The 22072-nt window shown below is 52.5% G+C and overlaps 1 protein-coding gene across 6 annotated transcripts; it reads left to right on the top strand.

Annotated features, from left to right (window-relative positions):
- The first annotated feature begins 217 nt into the window (after positions 1–217).
- On the top strand, positions 218–12440 carry Tal1 (TAL bHLH transcription factor 1, erythroid differentiation factor). Of its 6 annotated transcripts, none has more exons than XM_048351259.1 (5): positions 218–308; positions 3064–3212; positions 6312–6767; positions 8049–8143; positions 9607–12440. In XM_048351259.1, the coding sequence occupies exons 3-5, from the start codon at positions 6313–6315 to the stop codon at positions 10053–10055; spliced, it is 999 nt and encodes a 332-aa protein (XP_048207216.1). In that variant the 5' UTR covers positions 218–308; positions 3064–3212; position 6312; the 3' UTR covers positions 10056–12440. The 6 variants fall into 6 exon arrangements, with proteins under 6 accessions (XP_048207216.1, XP_048207219.1, XP_048207218.1 ...); XM_048351261.1 differs by having other exon boundaries at positions 234–284; XM_048351260.1 differs by lacking the exon at positions 218–308 and adding an exon at positions 1188–1466.
- Positions 12441–22072: the final 9632 nt, after the last annotated feature.

Raw genomic sequence — 22072 nt, 5'->3', positions numbered from 1 at the left:
TGAATCATTTGGGCCATAATGGCCGAGGCGCTTATCGGGGGCGGGCGGACCCGCGGCAGCGCCTTATCTCGGCGGCGCACACGGCCCCAGCGCGCCCCGGCCCATGCTAAGGAGGCCTGGAACGTGAGCGGGATTAGAGCGCGCCGGGGCCCGCGCAGGGCGCGCGAGGGGGGTGGGGGGTCGCGGGAACGGGAGGGGGGGTCGGGGTGGCGGGAGGGGCCAGGCCTCCGCAACCAGGAGCAGGCCTCAAAATGGCCACGCGCGCACCCCCGTACGGGAGAAACGTGAGCATTCGGGCCATTTTTTCAGTGGGTGGGGTGGGGAGAAGCGACCTGCCGCCTCCCACGGAATTGCCGGTCCATTTCTTCCTTCTTGCCCAACACCTGGCAGAAAGCAGCCTTCGCTCCTTGTCTTGGGGGTTCCTTCCACGAGGATGGGGGGGGCATTTTCCACTGACGGCCCCCCTCCCTCCCGCCCTCGCCGCCGCCGCCGCCCCTCCCGCCTCGGACACTCTCTTCCTTCCTTCCCCTTTTTCCTTACGCAATATACAGAAATGCGCGAGGCAGTGGTTGGTTTCCATTTCTTCTCTGTGGTGGTGTGCACGCGGTGGGATTGTGAGAGTTGCGTGTGCCGTGGGCAGTGTGGACGGCTTCCTAAAGGGTGGTCTTGTGGGGGGGGGAGGCGATTGGTTGTGTGTCCGAGTGTGATCGTGCCTGTACTGTGTGGGTGTGTAGGTTCGAGCCTGTCCGAAGTCCTTCTGCCTTTTATTCGTTGTATGGAATTACACCTTCCTTGACAGGGGCCTTGGGTGGTTGGGTTGCGCGGGCTTGGAGACGTGTTGGGGCGGCTTGGTTGTTGTGTCGGGTGTGCGTGATCCTGACGGTGCCATGTCGTGTGTCGGCCAGCGGCTGCGTGTGGTGGGTTTCGTTGTGTGGTGTGGGGCAGTCCGGGGATCTGGCCGCGTCGGCTGCCCGTGGGGTAGGGTCGGGTCGTGCTGCTTGGCGTCTCCGTCCTCCGGGGCTGGATCATGTGTGGTCTCGTCCAGCGTGAGTTGTGTGCTTGTGTCCTTTAGAGGTGCATTTGCAAATCGCTGGGGGGCGGGAGAGGGGGGGAGGGAGGGCGAGGGACCGAGGGACGCTGGTGGGGGCGTCGGCGTGGGGGGCGGGGAGCGGGGTTTCACACTTTATTCCAAATTATGATGTATTCGGGAGCCAGTGTTGACTTGGATGGCTGAACACAGCCCGGTCGGCGGCTGCCCGGTCCGCAAGGCCAGTCGGAGCCGCGGTGTCGGTGGGGTTCGGTGGTGAGCGGGCGGCTCTTCCCAGCCTGAAGCTGAGCAGCGCTCGCCGAGGCCCGGCGCCCTGCGAAGCCGGTCGCGGCGGGCTGGGGTTCGCGCCCCACCACCGCTTCGCCCACTTCTGGTCGGTTTCGTGGGTGCGGCCGCCATCGCCCGGGGGTGAGGCCCGGTAAGGACAATGGGCGCGTTTGCCAGACTCGGTACAGTGGGCGTGTGGGAGGGTGGGGGGGCTTTCGGGGTTATCTTCAGGGAATCTTCCCATCCCTCCTCGAGTGAGAGACCTCCCGACGTGGATGCCACGCCGGTCGCATGCGTGGCCAGGCCGACGACCCGATGAGAATGCATTAACTCCAGGAGGAAGGATTGCTTGAGACCAGTGGTCGTGGTTGCTAATAATGCCCTCATCACAACCCTCATCAACATCCATTTTAGGTTAATAATCGTCCAGAAGCACAGCAGCTAGTCGCTCTAGCTTCTTCAGAGGGAGAACAAAGCAGCCCCGTCTCCCCACACCCCTCGGCTGGGGTTTCCAAGTGGCTGGCTTTGGGGTGGGGAGAGAAAAAATGGAGAGAGGCTACGAGAGAAATTCAATCATAAAGCAAACTTTAATCCCCAACGAAAACGAGAATGGATGGACTCCCCCCTTTCCTCAATTTGGATTAGAAGAGAAAGAAAATCTCCACATTGGGTTGAAAGGAGGGGTGGGGGATCGTGGGGATATAATTTTAATTTTGCATTTCCTCCCAAAGCCATGACAAAAAGAAAGAAGCTTTGCAATCATGCCAATACTTCGATCTGCAAACATCATATACTAGACAATTTGGGCGAAACAAATTTAACAAAACCAGTGTGTGGGTGTGTGTGGGGGTGGGGGGGGAAGATAAAAGGAAAGCAAATCCAGCGACTCCGGTTTGTTTCAACCTACCTTCTCTTTTGCCTTATTGCTGCAGCGTTTTTATTAAAATTGCTCCTTATTCTGCCAGTCAAAACCCGGAAAAATCGAAAATCGTTTTGTAAGGGTGGCGGCGGGAATTTCTGCCTTTTTAAAATTTTTATTCCTTTTTATCTTATAGCTTTTCCTTTCTTCCTTCTCTCCTTTCTTTTCTCTCTTTGTTTCTGTCAGTCAGGAGCAAAGAAGGGCCCTGAATAGATCCCACCACCTCTTCTTTGGATTCTCTTCCTGCAGGAATGGAAGTGCGGCCCTTGGAATGGGTTCTGGGTTTAGATTCGGGGCAGAGCATGGGGGGCTCCCCCATCTTGAATTAGGAGAGGATAGGGGTTCTCGAGAGAATGGCAGGGGAACTCGGAGGTTCGGTCCCGCTAGTCCGGTCTCGCCTTTCCAGATTCCCACCCCCAGCCCTGTAACGCTGAGGACTAGGGCTTCCCACCGAGGCCGGCAGCCCACAACCGAGCCCCCTGCCTGGACCAAACTCGGCCATGGTGAACCAGACCGACCCCGGTTGCAGGGGTCGAAAATGTTCTGGGCCGCAGGCCCGGGGGGGGGGGCGGCGGCGGGGGTTGTTGTTGTTGGACTAGTTATTTCTGATTGGTCAGGTGTAGGTTTTTTTTTTTTTTTTACGGGGGCGGGGAGGAGGGGGTTCCAAACACCTGCAGGTTGGGGGCGGAAAGCGGTTCCCGATTCCCTGGGCTGGCTAAGCAAGGGCACATGAGGTAATTCCCAGCTATTGACCCCCCCCATTTCTCTCTCGCCCTCCCTGTTTCTCTCCACCCCCATCTTTCCTGGAAACTCGCATTGGGCGCGGCAGACCGCCCAGGACCTCATCGCAGCCTAACTCACTCCTGGCCTTCCCGCGAGTTGGGGGGAAAGCTGCCTCTCCCGTCCCAAGCTGGACCCCTCTCGGCGGAGAAGTGGAGGTTCTATTCAGAGGGTCCGGTCTGTCTAAATATGCCCCAGGTGAGGCTCTGCGTGGGAGTGGGGGGGGGGATGAGTGGCCACGTCGGTGGAAACAGGCTGCAGGAAGGCCTTGGGGTTCCCGCCTGGGGTGGGGGAAGCTCAGGACTGAGGGGAGCCCAGCCTGGAATGCCAGCCTCCAAGGAGAGGACCAATCCAGGCTGGGAATCTGACTGCTTACGAACTACCTCGGGGCCTCGGGGCAGCAGGGCCCTTTCCTTTTTCCGGCCTCGGGTAAAACCAGCTGGTTGGACTAAATCCTCCAGGCCGCTCCCATCGTCCGGTCCGGCGGACGTTTCACAAAGCCGGTAACTTTGTTGCTGCTATATCCGGGTGGTGCCGGCTCTGCACCTCCCAGCTCCGGCGGGAAGGCTGGAGCCAACCAGGCTTGTGTGGGCCAAGATGCAGGCCTGGAGGCCTAGGGTGGCCGAGCGAGGAGGATGCTATGCAGTGGACTTATGGTTTTAGTGCTGATGGTTTGGGGGGCTCTCCCAGGGTGCTCTGCGGAAGGAAGGACTTGAGACCCCGTCTAAGGCTGTGGCTCTAGCCCGCAACACGCTGAAGCTATTTAATTTGCAAAGATTTCCACGATAGTGTGGATCCAGAATTGTGAGCTTCAAGCTGGGTCTCTGCTGCACAAAGAGGGTATAGTTGTAATGACGGAATGCCCTCTTCAAGTGACACCCAGTCCTAAACCTTCCTGCTGTTTCTTTACTTTCCTCCAAATAAAAGCAAATAACCAAGTTAACCCAGGCTTTCCTTTCAGCAATCTTAATGGAAGACCAAGTAATGCAGTTTAGGGGCAGATAACCATAGGTGCTTTGTGACCTCTTTGGTGGCTTCTTTCCTGGCACAGACCCACGGCTGGGGCCATTCTGGTCTCTGAAGAGTAGGCAGGGTTTTCCTGAGTAGGGAGTGGTTGCTAGAAGCCTTGGAAATAGGGATATTTATAGGCATTGGGAGAGGGCATTGGGGCCAGGGTCAACTCATTTGGAGTATGTGTTCTCCTTGTCCCTTGGGAACCTGCTTTTGCTGCTGCGGCAGAATTAATCAGGGGTATAAATGTGTCAGAAGGGAGCTGGAGCTCAGTTAGTGATTGCAGTGAACGTGTGAAACTTGATTCAAAGCCGAGACTGAAGCACTGATCATTGAGTGCAACACTGATGGTGGTGGCAATGAGGTAACCTCAAATTTGTACATATCAGCAGGGGATGGGATATTTCAGATGCATTTTGAGTGGGAGGAGGGAGGCTAGGATGGCTGGCATAGGCCGCAATCTTGTTTGTGGCATTCTATGTATATAGACATTAAAAAAAAACACACCTCTTTTGTTAGTAGACTCAGTTTCAATGAAGCAATGCAGACCCATTAGCTTTGCAGCTGATGTACAAATATCTAGAGGGATTTTTGTCTTTTCAAGTGGGTTGGGGGCTGGAGATATAGAATAGCATTGTGGCCTTAATCTCAGTTCTCTGCCTTGTGGGTGTCTAGTGGCAAGGAGCCAGGCTCTGGAGGAGGCTGAAGGGTGTCTAGTTTCCCTTCTAGGGTGGGAGAAATGGTTCGTCAGGACAACTCTGCCCCAGACAGGGGCAGGATGGGAGCTCAAGATCTGCCACCAGTGGTTAGATGGACTTTGCATTGAGTTAAATTGGACTTTCATTTACTTATCTCATGCCTTTAAATAACTACTGTATAAATATGAGAGCAGAAATCCTATTTTATTTTACAAAGCCTCTCAAGTTGGTTACATACACATATTTATACAATCAAAATTTCTGTCTGTCTATTGGGACAGGATCTTGTTGCATAGTCCAAACTGGTCTCAAATCACAATCCTTTTGCCTCCACCTTTGGAGTGTTGCAATCATAGGTGTGTGTGTGTGTGTGTGTGTCTTACTATGCCTGGTGAATTGATTTCCTTTTTCTTCTCCTCTTCCTCCTTTTAAAAATAACAGCCAGTACCTCCAAACTCTGGATCCTGGGCTTTTCTGCTTTGGTTCTTGCCAGTGCCTAGCTCCATTTGGATGAAATGGGAGTGATGGAAGAAAGCTAGCATTGTTGTGACAAGCCCAGTGGCTGTGCTCATCTGAGAGCATGAATGTTCAGCACTAGAAGTTTCTAGGTTTCACGGTGTGTGGGGGGGGGGGGGTGGAGAGAGAATGAGATTAGCATGAAGTAAGCTCTTAGAGGACACACCAGGATGGGGGGAAGAGAGGCGCTGGATCAATCTAAGGCCTGTTTGATGCTTCCTTCTTTTGGAGAGGGAGCCAAGAACCCTAGTGGTCTGGGGAGCACTATTTGGATGGGGGGCACCACCTCAGCCAGGCCTCTTTTCCAGATGGGAGATCTGCAGAGCAAAATGGGGCAGAGCATATTGGACTGTAGGGCCAGGATCTTCTTTTCTGGGCCGTATCTCTTCTCTGGGTAGGGTAGGTGTGCACAGAATGACAGGGTTTACTCAGTGTAGACACCTCCCCCAGCTAGGGGACTCTGTGGGTGAGGAGAATTTGATTCTCTAGGTTATTATTTGCCAGCTCTGGCAGAAAGGGGCCTTCATTTCCTCCTTTCACCTCCACTAAGTTTCTGGGTGCCCTGTAGAGTATGCGTGTGGTGTGTGCCGTTGTTGAGAGGTGTAGGGTGGTTCTAAAAGCACCCCACCCTTGCCTGATAGATTCCCCGCCAAAACCAAAAGCTGGGGCGGGAAGCACGAGGTCGATGGGGGATTTGTTCCCTCCCCTTCCCTTGCGGCTAGAGAGGGGAGACCGGGTGATCTTTTTCTCTCTCCTTTGTACGTTTCCTTCCTCCTTTATTCCCTTCGATTTTTCTTTCTCTGGCGGTATTCCTTTTCTTCCCAGGTCTTAACATCTCTGTGCCTTTGGTCCTCTCTATCTGTGCCTCCAGGGTACCCCTCCACTCCTGTATTCCAATCTTGAGAGCCCCCCCCTTTCAAGCTGAGGACGCGGGGTGCGGGGGTGGGGGGATTTGGGGGGTGCGCCGTCCATGTGGCCCTAAGTTCGTCAGCTGCTTTCCACGTCGCGGCAGGTGGGCCCGGGCGGTTGTGAGAGCGGGCATCCGCCCGTCTGTCTGTCTGTCTGTACGCAGGATGACCGAGCGGCCGCCCAGCGAGGCGGCACCCAGTGATACTCCGATCGAGGGACCGGACGCGGCCGAGACCCGCATGGCCCCCCCGCACCTGGTCCTGCTGAACGGCGTCGCCAAGGAGACGGGCCGCGCAGCCCCCGCCGAGCCCCCGGTCATCGAGCTGGGCGCGCGCGGCGGCCCGGGGGGCGGCCCCGCCGGCGGGGGCGGCGCCACCAGGGACTTAAAGGGCCGCGACGCGGCGCCCACGGCGGCCAGCGAAGCGCGCCACCGGGTGCCCACCACCGAGCTGTGCCGACCTCCCGGACCCGCCCCGGCCCCCGCGCCAGCCTCGGTCCCCGCGGAGCTGCCTGGGGACGGCCGAATGGTGCAGCTGAGCCCGCCGGCGCTGGCGGCCCCCGCCGGCCCGGGCCGCGCGCTGCTCTACAGCCTGGGCCAGCCGCTGGCTTCGCTAGGCAGGTGAGCGTCGGGCGGGCCCTGCACCCCTACTGCTCCTGGGGGGTGGGGGTGGGGAAGGGCGGGCAGACGAAGGCAGGCCACTGCCTGAGCCCAGTGGGGCGCAGGAAGAGAAGAAGCTCCTGAGCCTGGAAGCTGGAGCCCGCGCCCCTGTGGGAGAGGAAGCCAGCGTGTGGCGCGCGCTGGGATGTGGGGGTGCAGGTGTGAGGCTGGGTGTGAGTGGCGCCCGGTGTGCCAAGCCAAGTGGTTAGTGAGGAGATAGGAGGGACTCCCCGCGTGGACCAGGCAGGAAAGAAGGATCTATATGGAAGTGGGTGGCTGCAGACAACATCTCCCCCCATCCAACCCCCCCCCCCCCCCCGCGCCTTTTTTTTTTTTTTTTTTTTTTGTGCTGGGGCTTGAACTAAGAGCCTGGGGGCTATCCCTTTGCTTTTCCCCTCAAGGCCACACCTACACTCTCAGCTTTTTGCTGGTTCATTGGAGATAAGCCTCTCAAGGACTTTCCTGCTGGGCCTGGCTGACTTTGGACCATGATCACCAGATCTCAGCTTCCTGAATAGCTAAAATATCAGGCTGGAGCCACTAGCACCTGCATCTGAATTTCTGCTGGCCCTCCTTGTCCCAGGACAGATAGCTCCCCCACTACCGCCCCTCTGCTCCTAGTCCCTAGCTGTGGTTCCTGGGACCACAGTACAGGCTCTGCACTGTACTGTTGGCATAAGGACTTCTACCCTTGCCCAGCCACTGTGATTTGTGAGGGGAAACAGGACTGGGATGGGGTGAAGCAGAGAAGGTAGGAGCAGCAGGTAGGGCAAGCAGAGAGAAAGAGCTGTAGGGTGGTATGATAGCCCAGAGAACTTATGAGGAAGGGGACCCAGTGTCTAATCTCCCCAGGAACTGTATTTTGAGATTGGCAGGAAGGCACAGTGTGCCCCTATGTGGTGCTAGAATTGTATACCATTAGGTATGAAGACTAGATGTACCTTTGCAGGGAGTTGAGTGTCTGAGTAGATTGCATGCTCTTTTTTGGAGGAGGATGCTGTGTGTGTGTGTGTGTGTGTGTGTGTGTGTGTGTGTGTGTGTGTGTGTGTGTTATGCAGGGATGTGTGGCTCCGTCTTTTGCTTGTATGTATGTCTGCGTGAATTTTTGTTCATTCTTGTATCCCCAAGTCAAGTGCAGAAGGAGCAGGGTTGTTTTCCAGGGATAGGGGGCTTTAGACACACGGAAAGGAGACTACAGAGTCATGCTTCCCACCTTAATGTGATGTTGTAATCCCTCCACAGTGGGTTTTTTGGGGAGCCTGATGCCTTCCCTATGTTTACTACAAACAACCGAGTGAAGAGGAGACCCTCCCCCTACGAGATGGAGATTACCGATGGTGAGTCTACACTGCTCACTTTGTACTGTTCCCTCACACTGGTTAGAACCCTCTGGGGGAATAGGGGGGGAAGCTGGCATTATGCATGTGTTTCCCACAGGTAACAGGCCACCTTGGCATCCCAAACTGCCAAAGCCGACATGGCGGGGGATGCAGTGGAATTTAGGCCAAGGCTGTAGTCACTTCTAGTGCCCTGCCTAGTCTCCAGTTCTACATGCTGGCAAAGATATATATGAGGGAGGGCAGAGACGTTCCAAGTCCCCAACCTCAACCTGTGACCCCCAGGGAGTCCTTGCATTGCCTCTCAAGTTAACTTAAAGCCTGGAATCTGTTCCCTGTCTGGAACTGTGCCTTCAAAGGTTTACACCCAGGTCTCTTCTTTAAGGGGTTCTATGCCCTCCCCTATTACACGTGCTTGGGATTGAGACCTGGAGTTCTTCTGGCTGCCAGAGTCTACCCTGGGTCTTTGATTTCCCCAGAGGAAGCTCAGCACTACTATGATGGCCCCAAACTTTAGGGGAGGGGATGGAGAAATGGGAGACTTAGAGGACTCTCATCCTCTTCCTCCTGAGGATCCAGTGTAGCTTGGGCCCGGGCTCTGAGCAGCAGGCTTTTCAGAGCTTCAGGACTTTGGCAAATTCCTGGGGCTGTCAGGACTTCTGGCAATCTGGGGTTCCTATGAAAGGCACTGAGGCTTGAGCTGGCAGAGTAAGGGGGTGCACCTGGAGGGGCTCTGGGAGAATGCCAGCTTCCTCGTGTTGCTCCTCGGAGAGGAAAATGAGGTATTTACTTAGAGCCTGGCTTAGGGTAGGTTCTGACACCCCTGCCCCCACCTGTTGGGAAGTTATGAAGGGAGAGTAAGTCCCCTTTCCACCTAAATTTGAAGCATTGTATCATATTCATGGCCATACTCCTAGCACCAGCATATTGCTAATAGTCCTCAGGCAGTCATTTCAAAGGGTGGAAGTAGTGGGGATAAGTGATAGCAATAGTAGCTGCCATCTGTTGGATACCTACTATGTGCTGTGGACACAGTAGGTAGGTTATGTGTGTACTCAATTTTTACTTAATCCTCCCCCACAACCTGTGAGGTTCACATTGATTGTATTTCACAAAGGAGCATAGTGAAGCTCTGAAAGGTTAAGCAGCCCACCCAAGACCACACAGTTGAGTCCTAACCAGCCTCATCACAGTGACGTAGGTATGGATCAAGCTTTGGAGTAGGTCTTGAACTCCCCCTACCATCACTGTGTCCTCAAATGACACACAACCCAGACAAGCACAGATGCAGTCAGAATGGAGAGTCATAGAAAAGATGAGGAGAACTGTCTGAGGAGTTGTTAGGAAGATCTCAGAGATGAGGTACACGGATTGGCTTGGGAGAAGAAGTGGGTGCTTCCCAGTAGATGGGATCTTTGGGGGACCTCCACCTGTTCTCCTAACCTCTGTTCTCTGGATTCCAGGTCCTCACACCAAAGTCACCCGTCGGATCTTCACCAACAGCCGGGAGCGATGGCGGCAGCAGAACGTGAACGGCGCGTTTGCAGAGCTCCGAAAACTGATTCCTACACACCCCCCAGACAAGAAGCTCAGCAAGAATGAGATCCTCCGCCTGGCCATGAAGTACATCAACTTCCTGGCCAAGCTGCTCAATGACCAGGAGGAGGAGGGCATCCAGCGGGCCAAGCCTGGCAAGGACCCTGTGGTGGGGGCTGCTGGTGGAGGGGCTGGGGGTGGCGCACCTACAGATGACCTTCTGCAGGACGTGCTTTCCCCCAACTCCAGCTGTGGCAGTTCCCTGGATGGGGCAGCTAGTCCGGACAGCTACACAGAGGAGCCAGCTCCCAAACACACCGCCCGCAGCCTCCACCCCTCGCTGCTGCCTGCCGCTGATGGGGCCGGCCCACGGTGATGGGACTGGGACTGCTCAGGACCAGCCAACAGGGGCCTTTAGGCCGTAGGGATGGTGGACCATTGGGCACCATGGGCTAAGAAGCAGGGCAGTGGACTTGACGAACTTCCCTCCAGTCTGAACTTGAGCAAGCCCTAACTGACCCTAGGCTGGCTTTTTTCTATTTCCTGCCTCAGAGGGAGAACAGGAAAATGGAGTGGAGTGGTAGGTACTTTTTCTGAAGATGGCACGGTCTTCTCCCTTCCCCAAAGTCCCTAAGACTTCCCAAATAAGGGGCCTAAGTGTCACTGCTTTTGGCCTGGAGTTTTGGAGCCCTGTCTTTGCTGAAAGCTGGAGTTGTCAGCTGTCACCTAAGGTGTCCAGAAACTTCTGCCTTGCCTTTCATCCCTCCTGAGCTGACTGGAGTGGCTTCTGTGGCTACTTCTGTCCCAATGTATAGGTACCCAAGAGCTGTCCATTTTTTTGAGCCCGGTCTTTCCCCAGTCTCGTGTTGATCTATCCAGCTTGCCAGCGGCTGCAGATTCACAAGCCTCGAGGTGCCTTCTTCAGGGCCTGGCTGACAGCCTACTCTGGACTAGCTGGACCAGAGAGTCAGGAAATTCAGAAGCTCTGACTTCTTATCCTGGGGGATCAGAAACCTGCTTTCTTCCCACTGACACTTGCCTTCCTATCCTGTGGCTATGGAGATGAATATGCCCTATTGGGCTTTGTGCCAAGGCAAGGGAAGGGAAAGGGAAATGGAACAAGTTCAGCTCTTGCACATCACTGTTGATGTTGGTGAGCAGATGGCAGTGTGCTGATGGCACAGGTTCGTGCTGGGAGACTTGCAGCCCATATGTGTTCTCGAGGCCCAGAGGGAGGTTCCTCCTGCAAGATGTCTATTGGTTGCTGGTCTGTTCTTCCTTCTGAATTGAGCACTAACTCTGTCCAATTCTTTGTATTTGGAAGTTTTGCTTGACTTTAGTTAGGCCTTGATGTGACCCAGGATATGCAGCCCTACTGTATGTCCTGAAGAATCCAGTGAGAGACCAGGCCCTGACTAAGACCCAGACATATACATATTCATTAGCAGGACCTTAAAGATCCCTTAATTGTGCAGTTTTCACTCATTGAAGGTGCAGCTGGGAAGTTGATTTAATGCAATAGGAATGCCCTTGCCAAAAGTTGTATAGAAAGTTGTTTTTTTTTAATCATTCATTTAAAAAAGAAGTAACTACTATAAGCCCTTTTGTAAAGTGGAGCATCCTTTTGTAGTATGGACCACTGCCCCCTTGTTTATCTCCTGTGTTGATCGAGATGCTGGGTCATGGTTTTCTGAAGTCTAGGCCTACTCTATTCCAAGCCCATGGAATAAACCACACTAAAGTCACGTGGATCTTTCATTGTACTCTGCAGTCACCTAACCCTTCCACTAAACTCTTCCTAGTGAAAATATCCAATGGCCAATTCCTGTCATGCAAGGACCATCACTGAGGCTGTGGGAAACCTTTCCTCTTCTGAGCCTTAACCCAGTAGCTTGCTTCTACCATGTTGGGGCCTTGAAAACAACCCTAAGCAAGCAAGGAATGATCCCTGCCCCCTCCCCTTTTTAGGTTGTGAGGTCCAGTTCTTGGGCCTGGGGACAATATGGCTGACTAATTGAAGCATTCTGATTCTGCATCTCAATTCAGAATCGCTAAACTATTGTAATGAACATGAAGGTGAGTTTTTCCCCCCCCAGTGCTTGGGAGATGCTTGGCAGTATCTCACCTTGATGAAGATGGAACCACTGTTCTAGGCTTTAAGGCTGTGCTTACTTCTAGTGGATTATCTTGGCTTGGGAATGAATGAACTCCAGTTTAATGTGATAGGATGGGTAGTTGGGTTTTATGAGATGGACTATACATTCTATTAAGTCAAGCTTTTTAGTTACCTCTGCAGACTAACAATGTGACTAGGATAAGGCATCTGTCAGTTTTCTCATAAGTACCTGGCTTGGTCCTCTCTTGAATAAATATGGTAATGAAAGTGGAAGTGTTTTGAGACCATAAAGAACTTTGTTGTGGGCTGGGGTATATATAGCTCAGTGGTAGAGCACTTGACTAGCATGCATGGTATTCTACGTTCATGAGATTCTAGATTCTTTTTGATGTAGCATCAGAAAAAAAGGCTCTGTTGCCCTCTCCATACCAAACCTGCTGGGAGGTTAAGTCCAAACCGTGGACAGTTGGCATTGGGTAGTTGAGATGACAAATTGCTTTTGCCTGAGTTTTCTAGATCCTCCAGGCTGAGTTTTTGGTTTTTTTTGGTTTTGTTTGTTTGTTTTTGCCAGTCCTGGGGCTTGAACTCAGGACCTGAGCACTGTCCCTGGCTTCTTTTTGCTCAAGGCTAACACTCTACCACTTGAACCACAGTGCCACTTCCAGATTTTTATGTTTATATGGTGCTGAGGAATGGAACCCAGGGCTTCATGCATGCTAGGCAAGCACTCTACAACTGAGCCACATTCCCAGCCCTCTTAATTCATCCAGATTGTTTTCATTTCTGTCTCAGCCTAAAGCAAGAGACAGTGAGAATGGAAAGAACATGGACAGACTATGGAAAATGGAACATAGCTGTCCCATATGGGCCTGGCTAGTGGGAGGTTTTATTTATGTCTTTGTAAGAACTAAAGAAAAATTGTAACATCCTCTCCTTCCTTTGCCTTCTCCTACCCATGAATAAACTGCAGCATCCCAGGAATAATATATTCAGAATACCTGTGCATAAAATGTTTTGAGGGAAACAAAAATGTAATGAGAACAGAGAATCACATCCTTTAGGAAGTTGTGTTGTTTTACATGCAGTGGCAAATAACAACATGGTACAGCTTTTATCCTTTCTCCGAAAGTACAATGAAAGGGCACAGCATTCATAATCAGCCGACAGCTATTTCAACCTTTTGGGCAGGTCTAGCCATACTTGTGATTTCAGTGGTACATGACCTTCTGCCGATGGCTCCCCTGCCTGTGTACATAGCGCACTGTTCCCGTGGCGGGCCCAGCACTTTCCGTCAATGTCGTACTGTATGTGATGAATTGTGTTGGTCTCTGCATTTTTCTGCAGAAGAGGAGTAACTGCTCCGGGTACCTTGACCTTTGTACAGCTCAGAGGCCAACACTGTGGGCTGTGACTCTAGCAAAAAGGCCCATCTGATGATGATGATACTGATGATGATGTGTGTACATACATAAGGTTATATGGGGGAGATTTCTAAATAAAAGTTTTACAAAGGGTCCAGGCATCGTGCTTGTTCTTTGTTCCCCTGGGCCTAAGAACCTGTCTCCTTTGAAATAGGGATACTTCTAGGACCTGGCTGTCTTCTTTAGGAAGTGGGAAGTCCCTACCCTGGCAAGCAGGCCTGATGCAAAGGAAGAAGGCTCTCCCTCAGGGTTTGCATTTTTTCTCCTCCTGCCTGGCCTCCCAGAGGGGCCCTTTTTTCCCCTTAGTATCCTTTGTCCATGTTTTCAGCTCACAGCTCCAATAGCTTCCTTCTCTTTGGGTAGGATCAGCTTTTGTGGCTGAGGTAGTTGCTTCCAACAAAGATTCAAGACAGCTTAAGCTGTCTCCATAGGTGGCTCCAGATTCTCTGATGACACAACAAGATGCAGCTCTTAGGCCTTGACCACTGGGGGCTCAGGCACAGAGGGCAAAGGCTTTGGGGGCCACCTGTGGCGGGCTTTGTATAACCTGAGAGGACTTCTCTGTAGGCTTAGAAGGTGATTTGATGCAGGACTCTGGGTCTGGAGAGACAACCAGACATGGACTGTGATCCTCAGGGACTTCAGTAGGATGGACTCCAACTGAGTGTGCATACTGCCTTCATTCACTTTGCAGGCATTTATTGAGCACTTGCTATTGGCCAGGCATGGGGTCAGGGGCTGAAGAATATGGCATTGAACAAGGATCTCTGATTTTTCAGAGCTTAAATTCCATCATAGGAGAGAGTAACACACACACACACACACACACACACACACACACACACACACACACACCACAACTACAATAAACAAGTTTGTAAAAAAAATGTCAGAAAATGAGAGATTAATGCTCAGAGCTTTGCTGAGGGGAATTTAAGGATCTTGCAGATAACTCCTTCATAATATGCAGGAGCTCTTGGCGACTTCTGCCCTCAGAGAACTTCCATTAACAGGAAGACAAAGGCAGGACCCAGCTTGGAGGTCAAGCTCTGGCTGGTAGGAAGCTCTTCAATTTTTGCAAACTCCAAATGTGTATTCCCTGGCCCAGGACAAGGAGGAACTTGGGCAGGTGAGACTGAGAGATTTCCCCCCAGGATGAGCCAGAGACAGCTGGGAGCGGGGGGGGGGGGGGGGGGAGGGGGGGGAGGGGGGGCGGGTGGAGAGCTGGTTGGTGATGGAGGTGGGTTGGAGAAAGAGAGAGGAAAGAAAGGAAAGGGAAAAGGAAGGAAGGAAAGAAAAAGAACACAGAAAAAGTAGTGTTGGAGACTAGAGCAGAATGGTGTGCCAAGTCCAGTGAGCTCAGCTGTCAAGCAAGAAAAGGCATGAACATGTTGATTGGCTTTATAGACATGGAAATGACTGACAGCCGGATGAGAGCAGCATCAGGGAGGGGTGGTGGTGACAAGCTGACTGTTCTAGGGAAAGGCAGGACCCAGGTTGGGGGGGAGAAGAGAGGAGCAGCTAATCCTACAAGGAATTGTCTTCCAGGAGGAGGAGAGGCATTTCACATCATGAGGGCAGTAAGAATTCATAAATCCCGTAGTCATGGAGAAAGTAATTCATAAATCGCGTGGTCACAGAGAAAGACGCTAGCAGGTTACAGAGTATGTGGGCCCTTGAGGGCCATGTGAGCTACTGTCCTTGTCTCCAGATGGGGAGGCTAGGCCCAGAGACGACATGGTTTCCCAGAGTGACAGGTAGGCCAGGCTCAATACGTATTGTCCTGAGGCACAGGGAAAGGATTTCACCCTAGGCCCCACTTGATTTGCCCAGCATTACTTCTCCCCACTCCTTCATTCTCTCAGCTCCCGTTGTTCTCTCTGTTGTTCTATACAGCATTGTTTTGATAATCTTTTGGCTTTTGTGCCATATATATTTCCCCATAATGACCTATCCATCCTCTCTTCCCACCTTTCTTTCATTTGGTTGACTTGTCCTCAATACCTCCTTGGGTCCCCACAGGGCTTCCTTTAGGGTGGCTTTTCCCACCTGTGTGGTTTAATGTTTGTCTGCACTGAAACGAGTCTCCTTGAGAATGAGAGCATTTGGGTCAAGCCCTATGTCTGGGGAGTTCCACTTGCACAAATGCCCTTCAATATTTACAAAGAAGAGCTCCCCTGGTGCGTGAGCTCCCAGCTCAGTTCTGAGGCCAGCAAGGAAAGAATGTGGAGATGGAGGCTGGAGAGGCCTTCCTATACCCATGCCTGCTCCAGTGCCTCCTGCCAAGAAGCCATGCTCCAGGGGTGAGGAGAACAGATATGCCATGGTGGAGTTGGGGCGGGGGGGGGGGGGTGGAGAGAAAGAGATAAAGAATGCTGCTGCAGGCAGGTAGACAGCTCTGCTCTGGGCTAGTGAGAGGCAGGAAGGAAGGGAGGAAGGGAAAGGAGAGAGAACATGTCTTTCTCTTTGCATGAAGCCACAGTTGTATGGGATTAGGGCCCTACTATTAGGACCTGGGCTGCTTCTCTGGGCTAGTAAGGAGTAGGTTGACAGCTCTGACCTGGGCAGGTGGAGGGGAGGTTGAGGGGGTCATGGGGACAGCTCAGTGTCTTGGGCTGTTGTGTGAGGGTAGGCAGACAGCTCTGCCCTGGGCTAATGAAGGGCAGATAGACAGCCCCCCCCCCCCCCCAGGCTGCCAGGGCTGCTTCTCCCACAGGGGTGAGAGGGAGGAGGACATAAGCTTTCTAAGACTGGGCTAAGGCCAGCTTGGTTATCACTTCTAGGCCTGGTAGGGGAGGTGTGGAGTGATGGGAATCAGGAGCTATTTATCTCACAGTAGCCCAGCCTCCTCATGCCTATGACTTTCTTCCCTGTCTGAAAAACAACTTCACCATTGCTTAGCAGCAGGCTCCGCCCCTCTCACTCCACTGCCCTTGTGACCAGGCAGTCCTACAGACCAGGACATAGGCCCTAGAGCAACAGATCTTGGCAATCACAAATCTGAGTAAGGGAAGGAGTATGCCAGGGTCAGCCAGGAGAAGACTTGAGGCCCAGAGAAGATAAAGGCATTTCCAAGGTCTCTCACATATACGACGTGAATTTGAGTCTACATCCAGGACCAGTCTACCAGATCCCACAGGAAGGAAGAAGAGACTATTAATAGGTAGCTCATGTCTTTGGAGCAGATGGGCCCTGGCTATGCTAGGGGAGAAGATGGCAGCTCAGCTTATCCCAGCTGTCTGCTCTGAGCTAGGACCAATCCTCATGGGCAGTGGAGAGCTTGTGAGCAGCACTAGGTGGCAGTGAGGATAGTAGGTACATTTCATCAACAGAGGTTCTAGAACCTCAGTGGGACCTAGCAGAAAAGATAGCTGGGCTACCAAAAAAACTTGGTTGGCCCTTTGGGGTCAGAATCACCTAGGTGGAAGCTTCAGCAGTACAACTTAATGTATTGGCTGTGTGACTCTGGGTGAGTCAGTGTACCTATCTGAGCTTTAATTGCTGCCTGCAGGGTTGCCACAGAACTTCAAAGGAATATACAGAAAGAGCTTGTGTTTTATAGAAAAGAGCCATTGTTAATGAGATTAAGATGGGGCTGAAGAACCAACAGGGACCAAGCTGTCCTGTCTGCAAGGGCTCACAGACTGGGTGGAGGCCATGCAAGGGAAGGGAGGTGAAACATTACAATCCTGGAGGCTCCAAAGTGCTGTCTGAGAAAGCCAGGGGCCATGAGGGCCTGGTGTTGGCTGTGGAGGTCCTAACTGTTTATAGATCTTATAGGGCCTGTGGGGAAGGCTGGGGGAGGCTTCATGCAAGAGGTACTATTTTCTGTCCTGAGCCCCAGCATCTTTTCTCTATAGCAGAGGCAGGCCCCTTCAAGCTGCTTCACACCCCTCTCCTGGGTCCCCTATTCTTGTTCAGGCTACCAGGCATCAAGTAGTGGTGGGCCACTGTGACATTCCTTCCTCTCTCCACCTCTCCCCACTTAGTTGGTCTGCACCCTGCCTCCCTCCCTAGCTCCTGGCCTTCTCTGTCCACACACAATAACAGGATGTGATCCGTTCGAAGAGAGGAAGTGGGGAGAACGGGCAGTGCTGATAGCCAGGTCTGACTCTCCACTTCTGCCCGCCCCTGTGGACCAGGCCCTGCAGCGTCTCCTCCCCCAGGCGTTGTCCGGGCTTCTCTGACTCTAGGAGGGAGAAATATGTGGTCTTTAGATCTACCCAGGCCTGGTGAAGCCTGTGGAGGGACACACTTATTTGGGAAGCATGCTGGACAGGCTGTGGACTCTGGGTTATTTCCTGGAGCTGTTGGAGCCTGACAAGGAGGCAGGTGAGTCCCTCAGCCTCCATGTCAGAAGGGTCCCAGCTGTCCATTTACTTCTCCAGGTTCTCGTGGACCTGATCCAAAGCAATGGGTGATAGAATAGATCAAAAAGTTCTTGTGGAAGGCCAGTTTTCCAAGGACAGGATACACAGATAGGGAAACAGGCCCAGAGAGGAAAAAAATATAAACTCGGAGCTAGGCTGCAGCTAAGAACCTGAAGCCTTGAGTGTGACTATTGGCTCCGAGATTGAACAACAAAGATTTAGACTCACAGCCTGTAAGTTGCTGTTCTCTTAATAGTGTCCATTTTGCTAGACTGGGCAATGCTGGAGACACAAATCAGATAGTTGCAGCCATGTGTTAAGTCTAAGAGAGGAATCTGACTCAGCTAGGGGTCCTGGAAGCTTCCTGGAGGAAGCTGGCTCTTGAAGGATGAGCAGGAATTTGTTAGGTATGTGGAGAGGGAAGGTGTTTGAGTGGCAAGAACAGCATGGCAGAGATGCAACATTGGGAAGAGCAGGATGGGTTGTGCGGTTGATGTACCTGTGGTGGAAGTTTTAGGGCTGAAGAGGCCTTGGGGCCAGGCTTTGAATGCCAGGAGGGCAGCAGGGGACCATGGAAGGTTGTGAGCATGTCGGAGGATGGTCAGATCCTGTGTTTTAGGGACCCTGGGTAGCTGCTATGGCGACCCGTGAGAAGTCAGAGAGTTGATGTCTCTGGAACACAGTGCAATGCCTGGCAAGAGGCCAGGAAGAGCTTGCTACCGCTACAGAATCAGAGACCTGCATGTGTTTGTGAGAAGTAAAGGCTAATTGCAGGATCCAGGACCAGAAGGTAGGGGATTCTGTAGAGCCCAGAATCTCTGAGAACCAAGTGCCAACTGGCTCTCCTTTTTTTTCTTTTTCCCCCAACACACTTTCCCAAGCTAGGTACCTATTGTACCATTTTACTCTATTCCTATGAAAACGCCAGTCTTCAAAGGACAGTGAATCTGGGGCACTGACTTGTCAGATCAAAGAGATTTGTGGACAGATCCTATATGAAGAGCAGGGTTTGGGGAGAGCAGGCCCAAGGATGTCTTAGATCCCAGGCTTAGGAAGCTCAGAAAGAGGATTTGAGGCCCCAAGAATGAGCTTGTCCCGTACTCTGTTTTGCAGCTGATGTCTGCTGATGGCCTTCTCCTCCCCCCAAACCCAGTGCAGAGGACACGTACCCATTTTACAGATAAGGACCCCTGGGCTTAGAGAAGTCCAATGGCTCAGAAAGAAACCTGGCTAGAGGGCGCAGGTGGCTCATACATAGCTACTTAGGAAACTGAGGTCTGAGGACTGCAGTTTGAAGCCAGCCCAGGGCAGAAAAGTCTGTGAGGCTCTTATCTCCAACGGACCCAGCAAAAACCTAGAAATGGAGATGTGGTTCAAATGGTAGAGTGGCAGCTTTGAGCAAAAAAGAGCATGAGGCCCTGAGTTCAAACTGCAGTATCAACACAAACCAAACCAAAAGAAACCTGGTTAGAATCCTACTCCTGGCTGCTTGGGGAGCTAGCCCCTCGCCCCACTTCATTTCTTTTTTCTTTTTTTTTTTTTTTTTTTTGGCCAGTCCTGGACCTTGGACTCAGGGCCTGAGCACTGTCCCTGGCTTCTTCCCGCTCAAGGCTAGCACTCTGCCACGTGAGCTACAGCGCCGCTTCTGGCCGTTTTTTCTGTATATGTGGTGCTGGGGAATCGAACCTAGGGCCTCGTGTATCTGAGGCAGGCACTCTTGCCACTAGGCTATATCCCCAGCCCTCGCCCCACTTCAAATGAACCCCTGAATATAGCACCATACTGCAGATGGGCACCTCACATCCTGAACCATTAGGTTGGACTTCTCTGAGGGGGAAATCAGAGGATGGTCCCCATCTATGGGAGGGGGAGTTTTTATTATTCCTTTGGTTTCTGTGTTATTCTCTTGATTTAATCTCAGTCGTGCAGATGGTGATCTGACAGAAGATATCCCCTCCCCCTGCTCAGTCCCTACCCTCTTGCTATCCCATGATGAAATCCCCCAAGACCCCTGTCTTTCTGAGATTCAGTAGAGCTACAGAACCAGCATGAAAACTCTTTCCCACCCTATGCCTGCTGACAGCCCAGCCAGCTGAGCCAGGTGGGGGTCGGGGGCCCAGGGTCCTCAGCTCTTTCCAGCTCACCCCTTACAGCCTGGGATCTTCAGTGTCCCTGGGTCCCAGGCTTTGCAGGATCTCAAGGGGGCTGGGCCTTCTGCCCTCTGGCCGTTCCCACACAGGCTGGTGAAGGCTTGTCTCTTAGCACTCCGCCCCTTTCCCCAGCAATCCCCTGGGTGCCGCTGTTCAATGGGCTATCAGGCTTGCCCATCACTCTCACGCCCCCTCCCATTACCCCTGAATAGGTGGGATCCACACAGACACAGGCACTCCCAGCCCCAAGCCCCTAGCCAATTTCTCTTAGGACGGTCGGCCTCGGACCTCAGGGCTCTCATACCTGCCTTTCCATGATCAAGACTTCCAGGCCTGGGAGGCTGGCTGGCACACTAGAAGCCTGCCTCTTCCGCTGTCTGCTGAAGGCTCCTTCTAAAGGAGTAAGCTAAGGTCAGTGCCTGCAGGCAGCTAAAGTAGGTGCCTGGTCTCTGCAGCTAAGATTCTGCTGTGCCGTTTGAGTCACAGGTAACAGTGAGAGCTCTGACACCCTCCGTGTCTTGCTCCCACAGAAGAAAGGAAAGCCTCATTCTGAGCTTCAGGGCTTCTCCCTGCTTGCTCCCTTTGGCTTTGATGGCTGCTGCAGCTTCCCTGTGACAATACAAGGAGACGCCTGGGGCAGACAGACAGGATCAGGCAGTGGTTGGCTGGCTTGCTTTTCTGGAGGGGAGTGTTGGCCCCAGGCCCCTTCAGGGTCCACATCTGCTGGGTTGGGGCTGTGCCAAAGGCGGCTGGTGAGTCCAGTTGCCTGGCTGCACTGCTGTGGGAGGCAGAGAGCCGCTGGCAGGCTCAGCACCATGCTAATGAGAGCAGACACAGGCAAGGAGGGGGAGGCATGCTTTTGTCCTGCACTTGTCCTTGCTGGAGAGTCCTCAGGGAGAGAAAATGGGCCCTCCTCAGACCCAAGTGGACATGATTAGTCTGCCATCACTCACTTTGATGGCTCCCAGTGCTCTAGGAGTGGGGACAGAGATGGTACTGCATTGTCCCTGTGCTTCCCACAGTGTCCTCCTATAGAACCACCTCCTTTTAGAGTAGCCTCCAGCTGGGTGCCAGTGGCTCACACTTAGCTACTCAAGACGGGGAGATCTGAGGATTGCAGTCCGAAGCCAGCACAGGAAGGAAAGTCCTAGAGATTCGGAAGTGGCATTGTGGCTCAAGTGGTAGAGTGCTAGCCTTGAGCAAAAGAAGCTTAATGACAGGGTTCAGGCCCGGAGCTCAAGGCCCAGGACCAAAGGGGGAAAAAAGCATCCAGAAAGCAGGACCATCCTATCCCCCCCATTCTTTGACTCACCCACTCTAAGATTTTTTTTTGTGCCTGTGATATCCTCCATCATCAAGAACAGATCTTGGTGTTAGACTGTCTCCAAAACTGTCTGCTGATGCCTTTATAGATGGCCTCCTCCACTTCCTGAATGCAGAGCCTCTTGAGCCATATCTGAGGGCTGTTTGCCAGGCATGGATACCTGCATTCTGGCCTCCCTTGGTTCGTCTGTGAGCTGCTTAGTGATGAGGCAGTGTGTCATTGGCCATCAGGATGTGTGTGTGGAGGGGAGAGGAGGTGCTTAGTAAATACTTACCAAACCATTTCCTCAGCCCTCAAGGTGGGTGATTGTCATAGACCATCACATCATGCAGAGATGGGGAGGCATGAGTGATGACGTGCCCAAAGTCACCTTGGGTGATGGGGACTGGGCCTCCCAGCATCCCATATGGGACTCCTCCAGAGAAAAGCCTCTCTAGTTTTTTTAAATTATTATTATTTTACTTTTTATTTTTCATTTTGTTTTGTTTTGCCAGTCCTAGAGCTTGAACTCAGGGTCCGAGCACTGTCCCTGGCTTCTTTTTGCTCAAGGTTAGCACTGTACCACTTGAGCCACAGCGCCACTTCGGGCTTTTCCTGTTTATGTGGTGCTGAGGAATCGAACCCAGGGATTCATGCATGCTAGGCAAGCACTCTACCACTAGGCCACATTCCCAACCCTGTGTGTGTGTGTGTGTGTGTGTGTGTGTGTGTGTGTGTGTGTGTGTGTGTGTATGCTGATACTAGGACTTGAACTTAAGGGCCTGGGCTTAGCTTTTCTTTTTTCTTCTTTTTTTAAAATCAAGGTTGGCACTCTACCACTTGAACCACAGTTGCATGTCCAGCTTTTTTGTGGTTAATTGGAAAAAGGAATCTCCTGGGCCATGAGCCACTGGTGTGCAGTGTAGCTTCTCCAGTTTAGGTCCAGGGACACTTACAACGTCTGAGGAGAGAATTCAGGCAAAGTACGAGCATGACTAGGGAAGAAGCTTACATCTTTATTTATTATTACTAT

Source organism: Perognathus longimembris, chromosome 7 (assembly GCF_023159225.1).
Source record: "Perognathus longimembris pacificus isolate PPM17 chromosome 7, ASM2315922v1, whole genome shotgun sequence".
NCBI lineage: Eukaryota > Metazoa > Chordata > Mammalia > Rodentia > Heteromyidae > Perognathus > Perognathus longimembris.
Note: the sequence above shows the minus strand (reverse complement) of the source record. Positions and strands in the feature narration are given on the sequence as shown.

Bases quoted from the DNA above. Each gene is read 5' to 3' on its own strand.
- Tal1 (XM_048351258.1), top strand. The intron at 6,768-8,048 runs GTGAGCGTCGGG...ATCCCTCCACAG, and splicing joins CCGCTGGCTTCGCTAGGCAG to TGGGTTTTTTGGGGAGCCTG. The intron at 8,144-9,606 runs GTGAGTCTACAC...TCTGGATTCCAG, and splicing joins CGAGATGGAGATTACCGATG to GTCCTCACACCAAAGTCACC.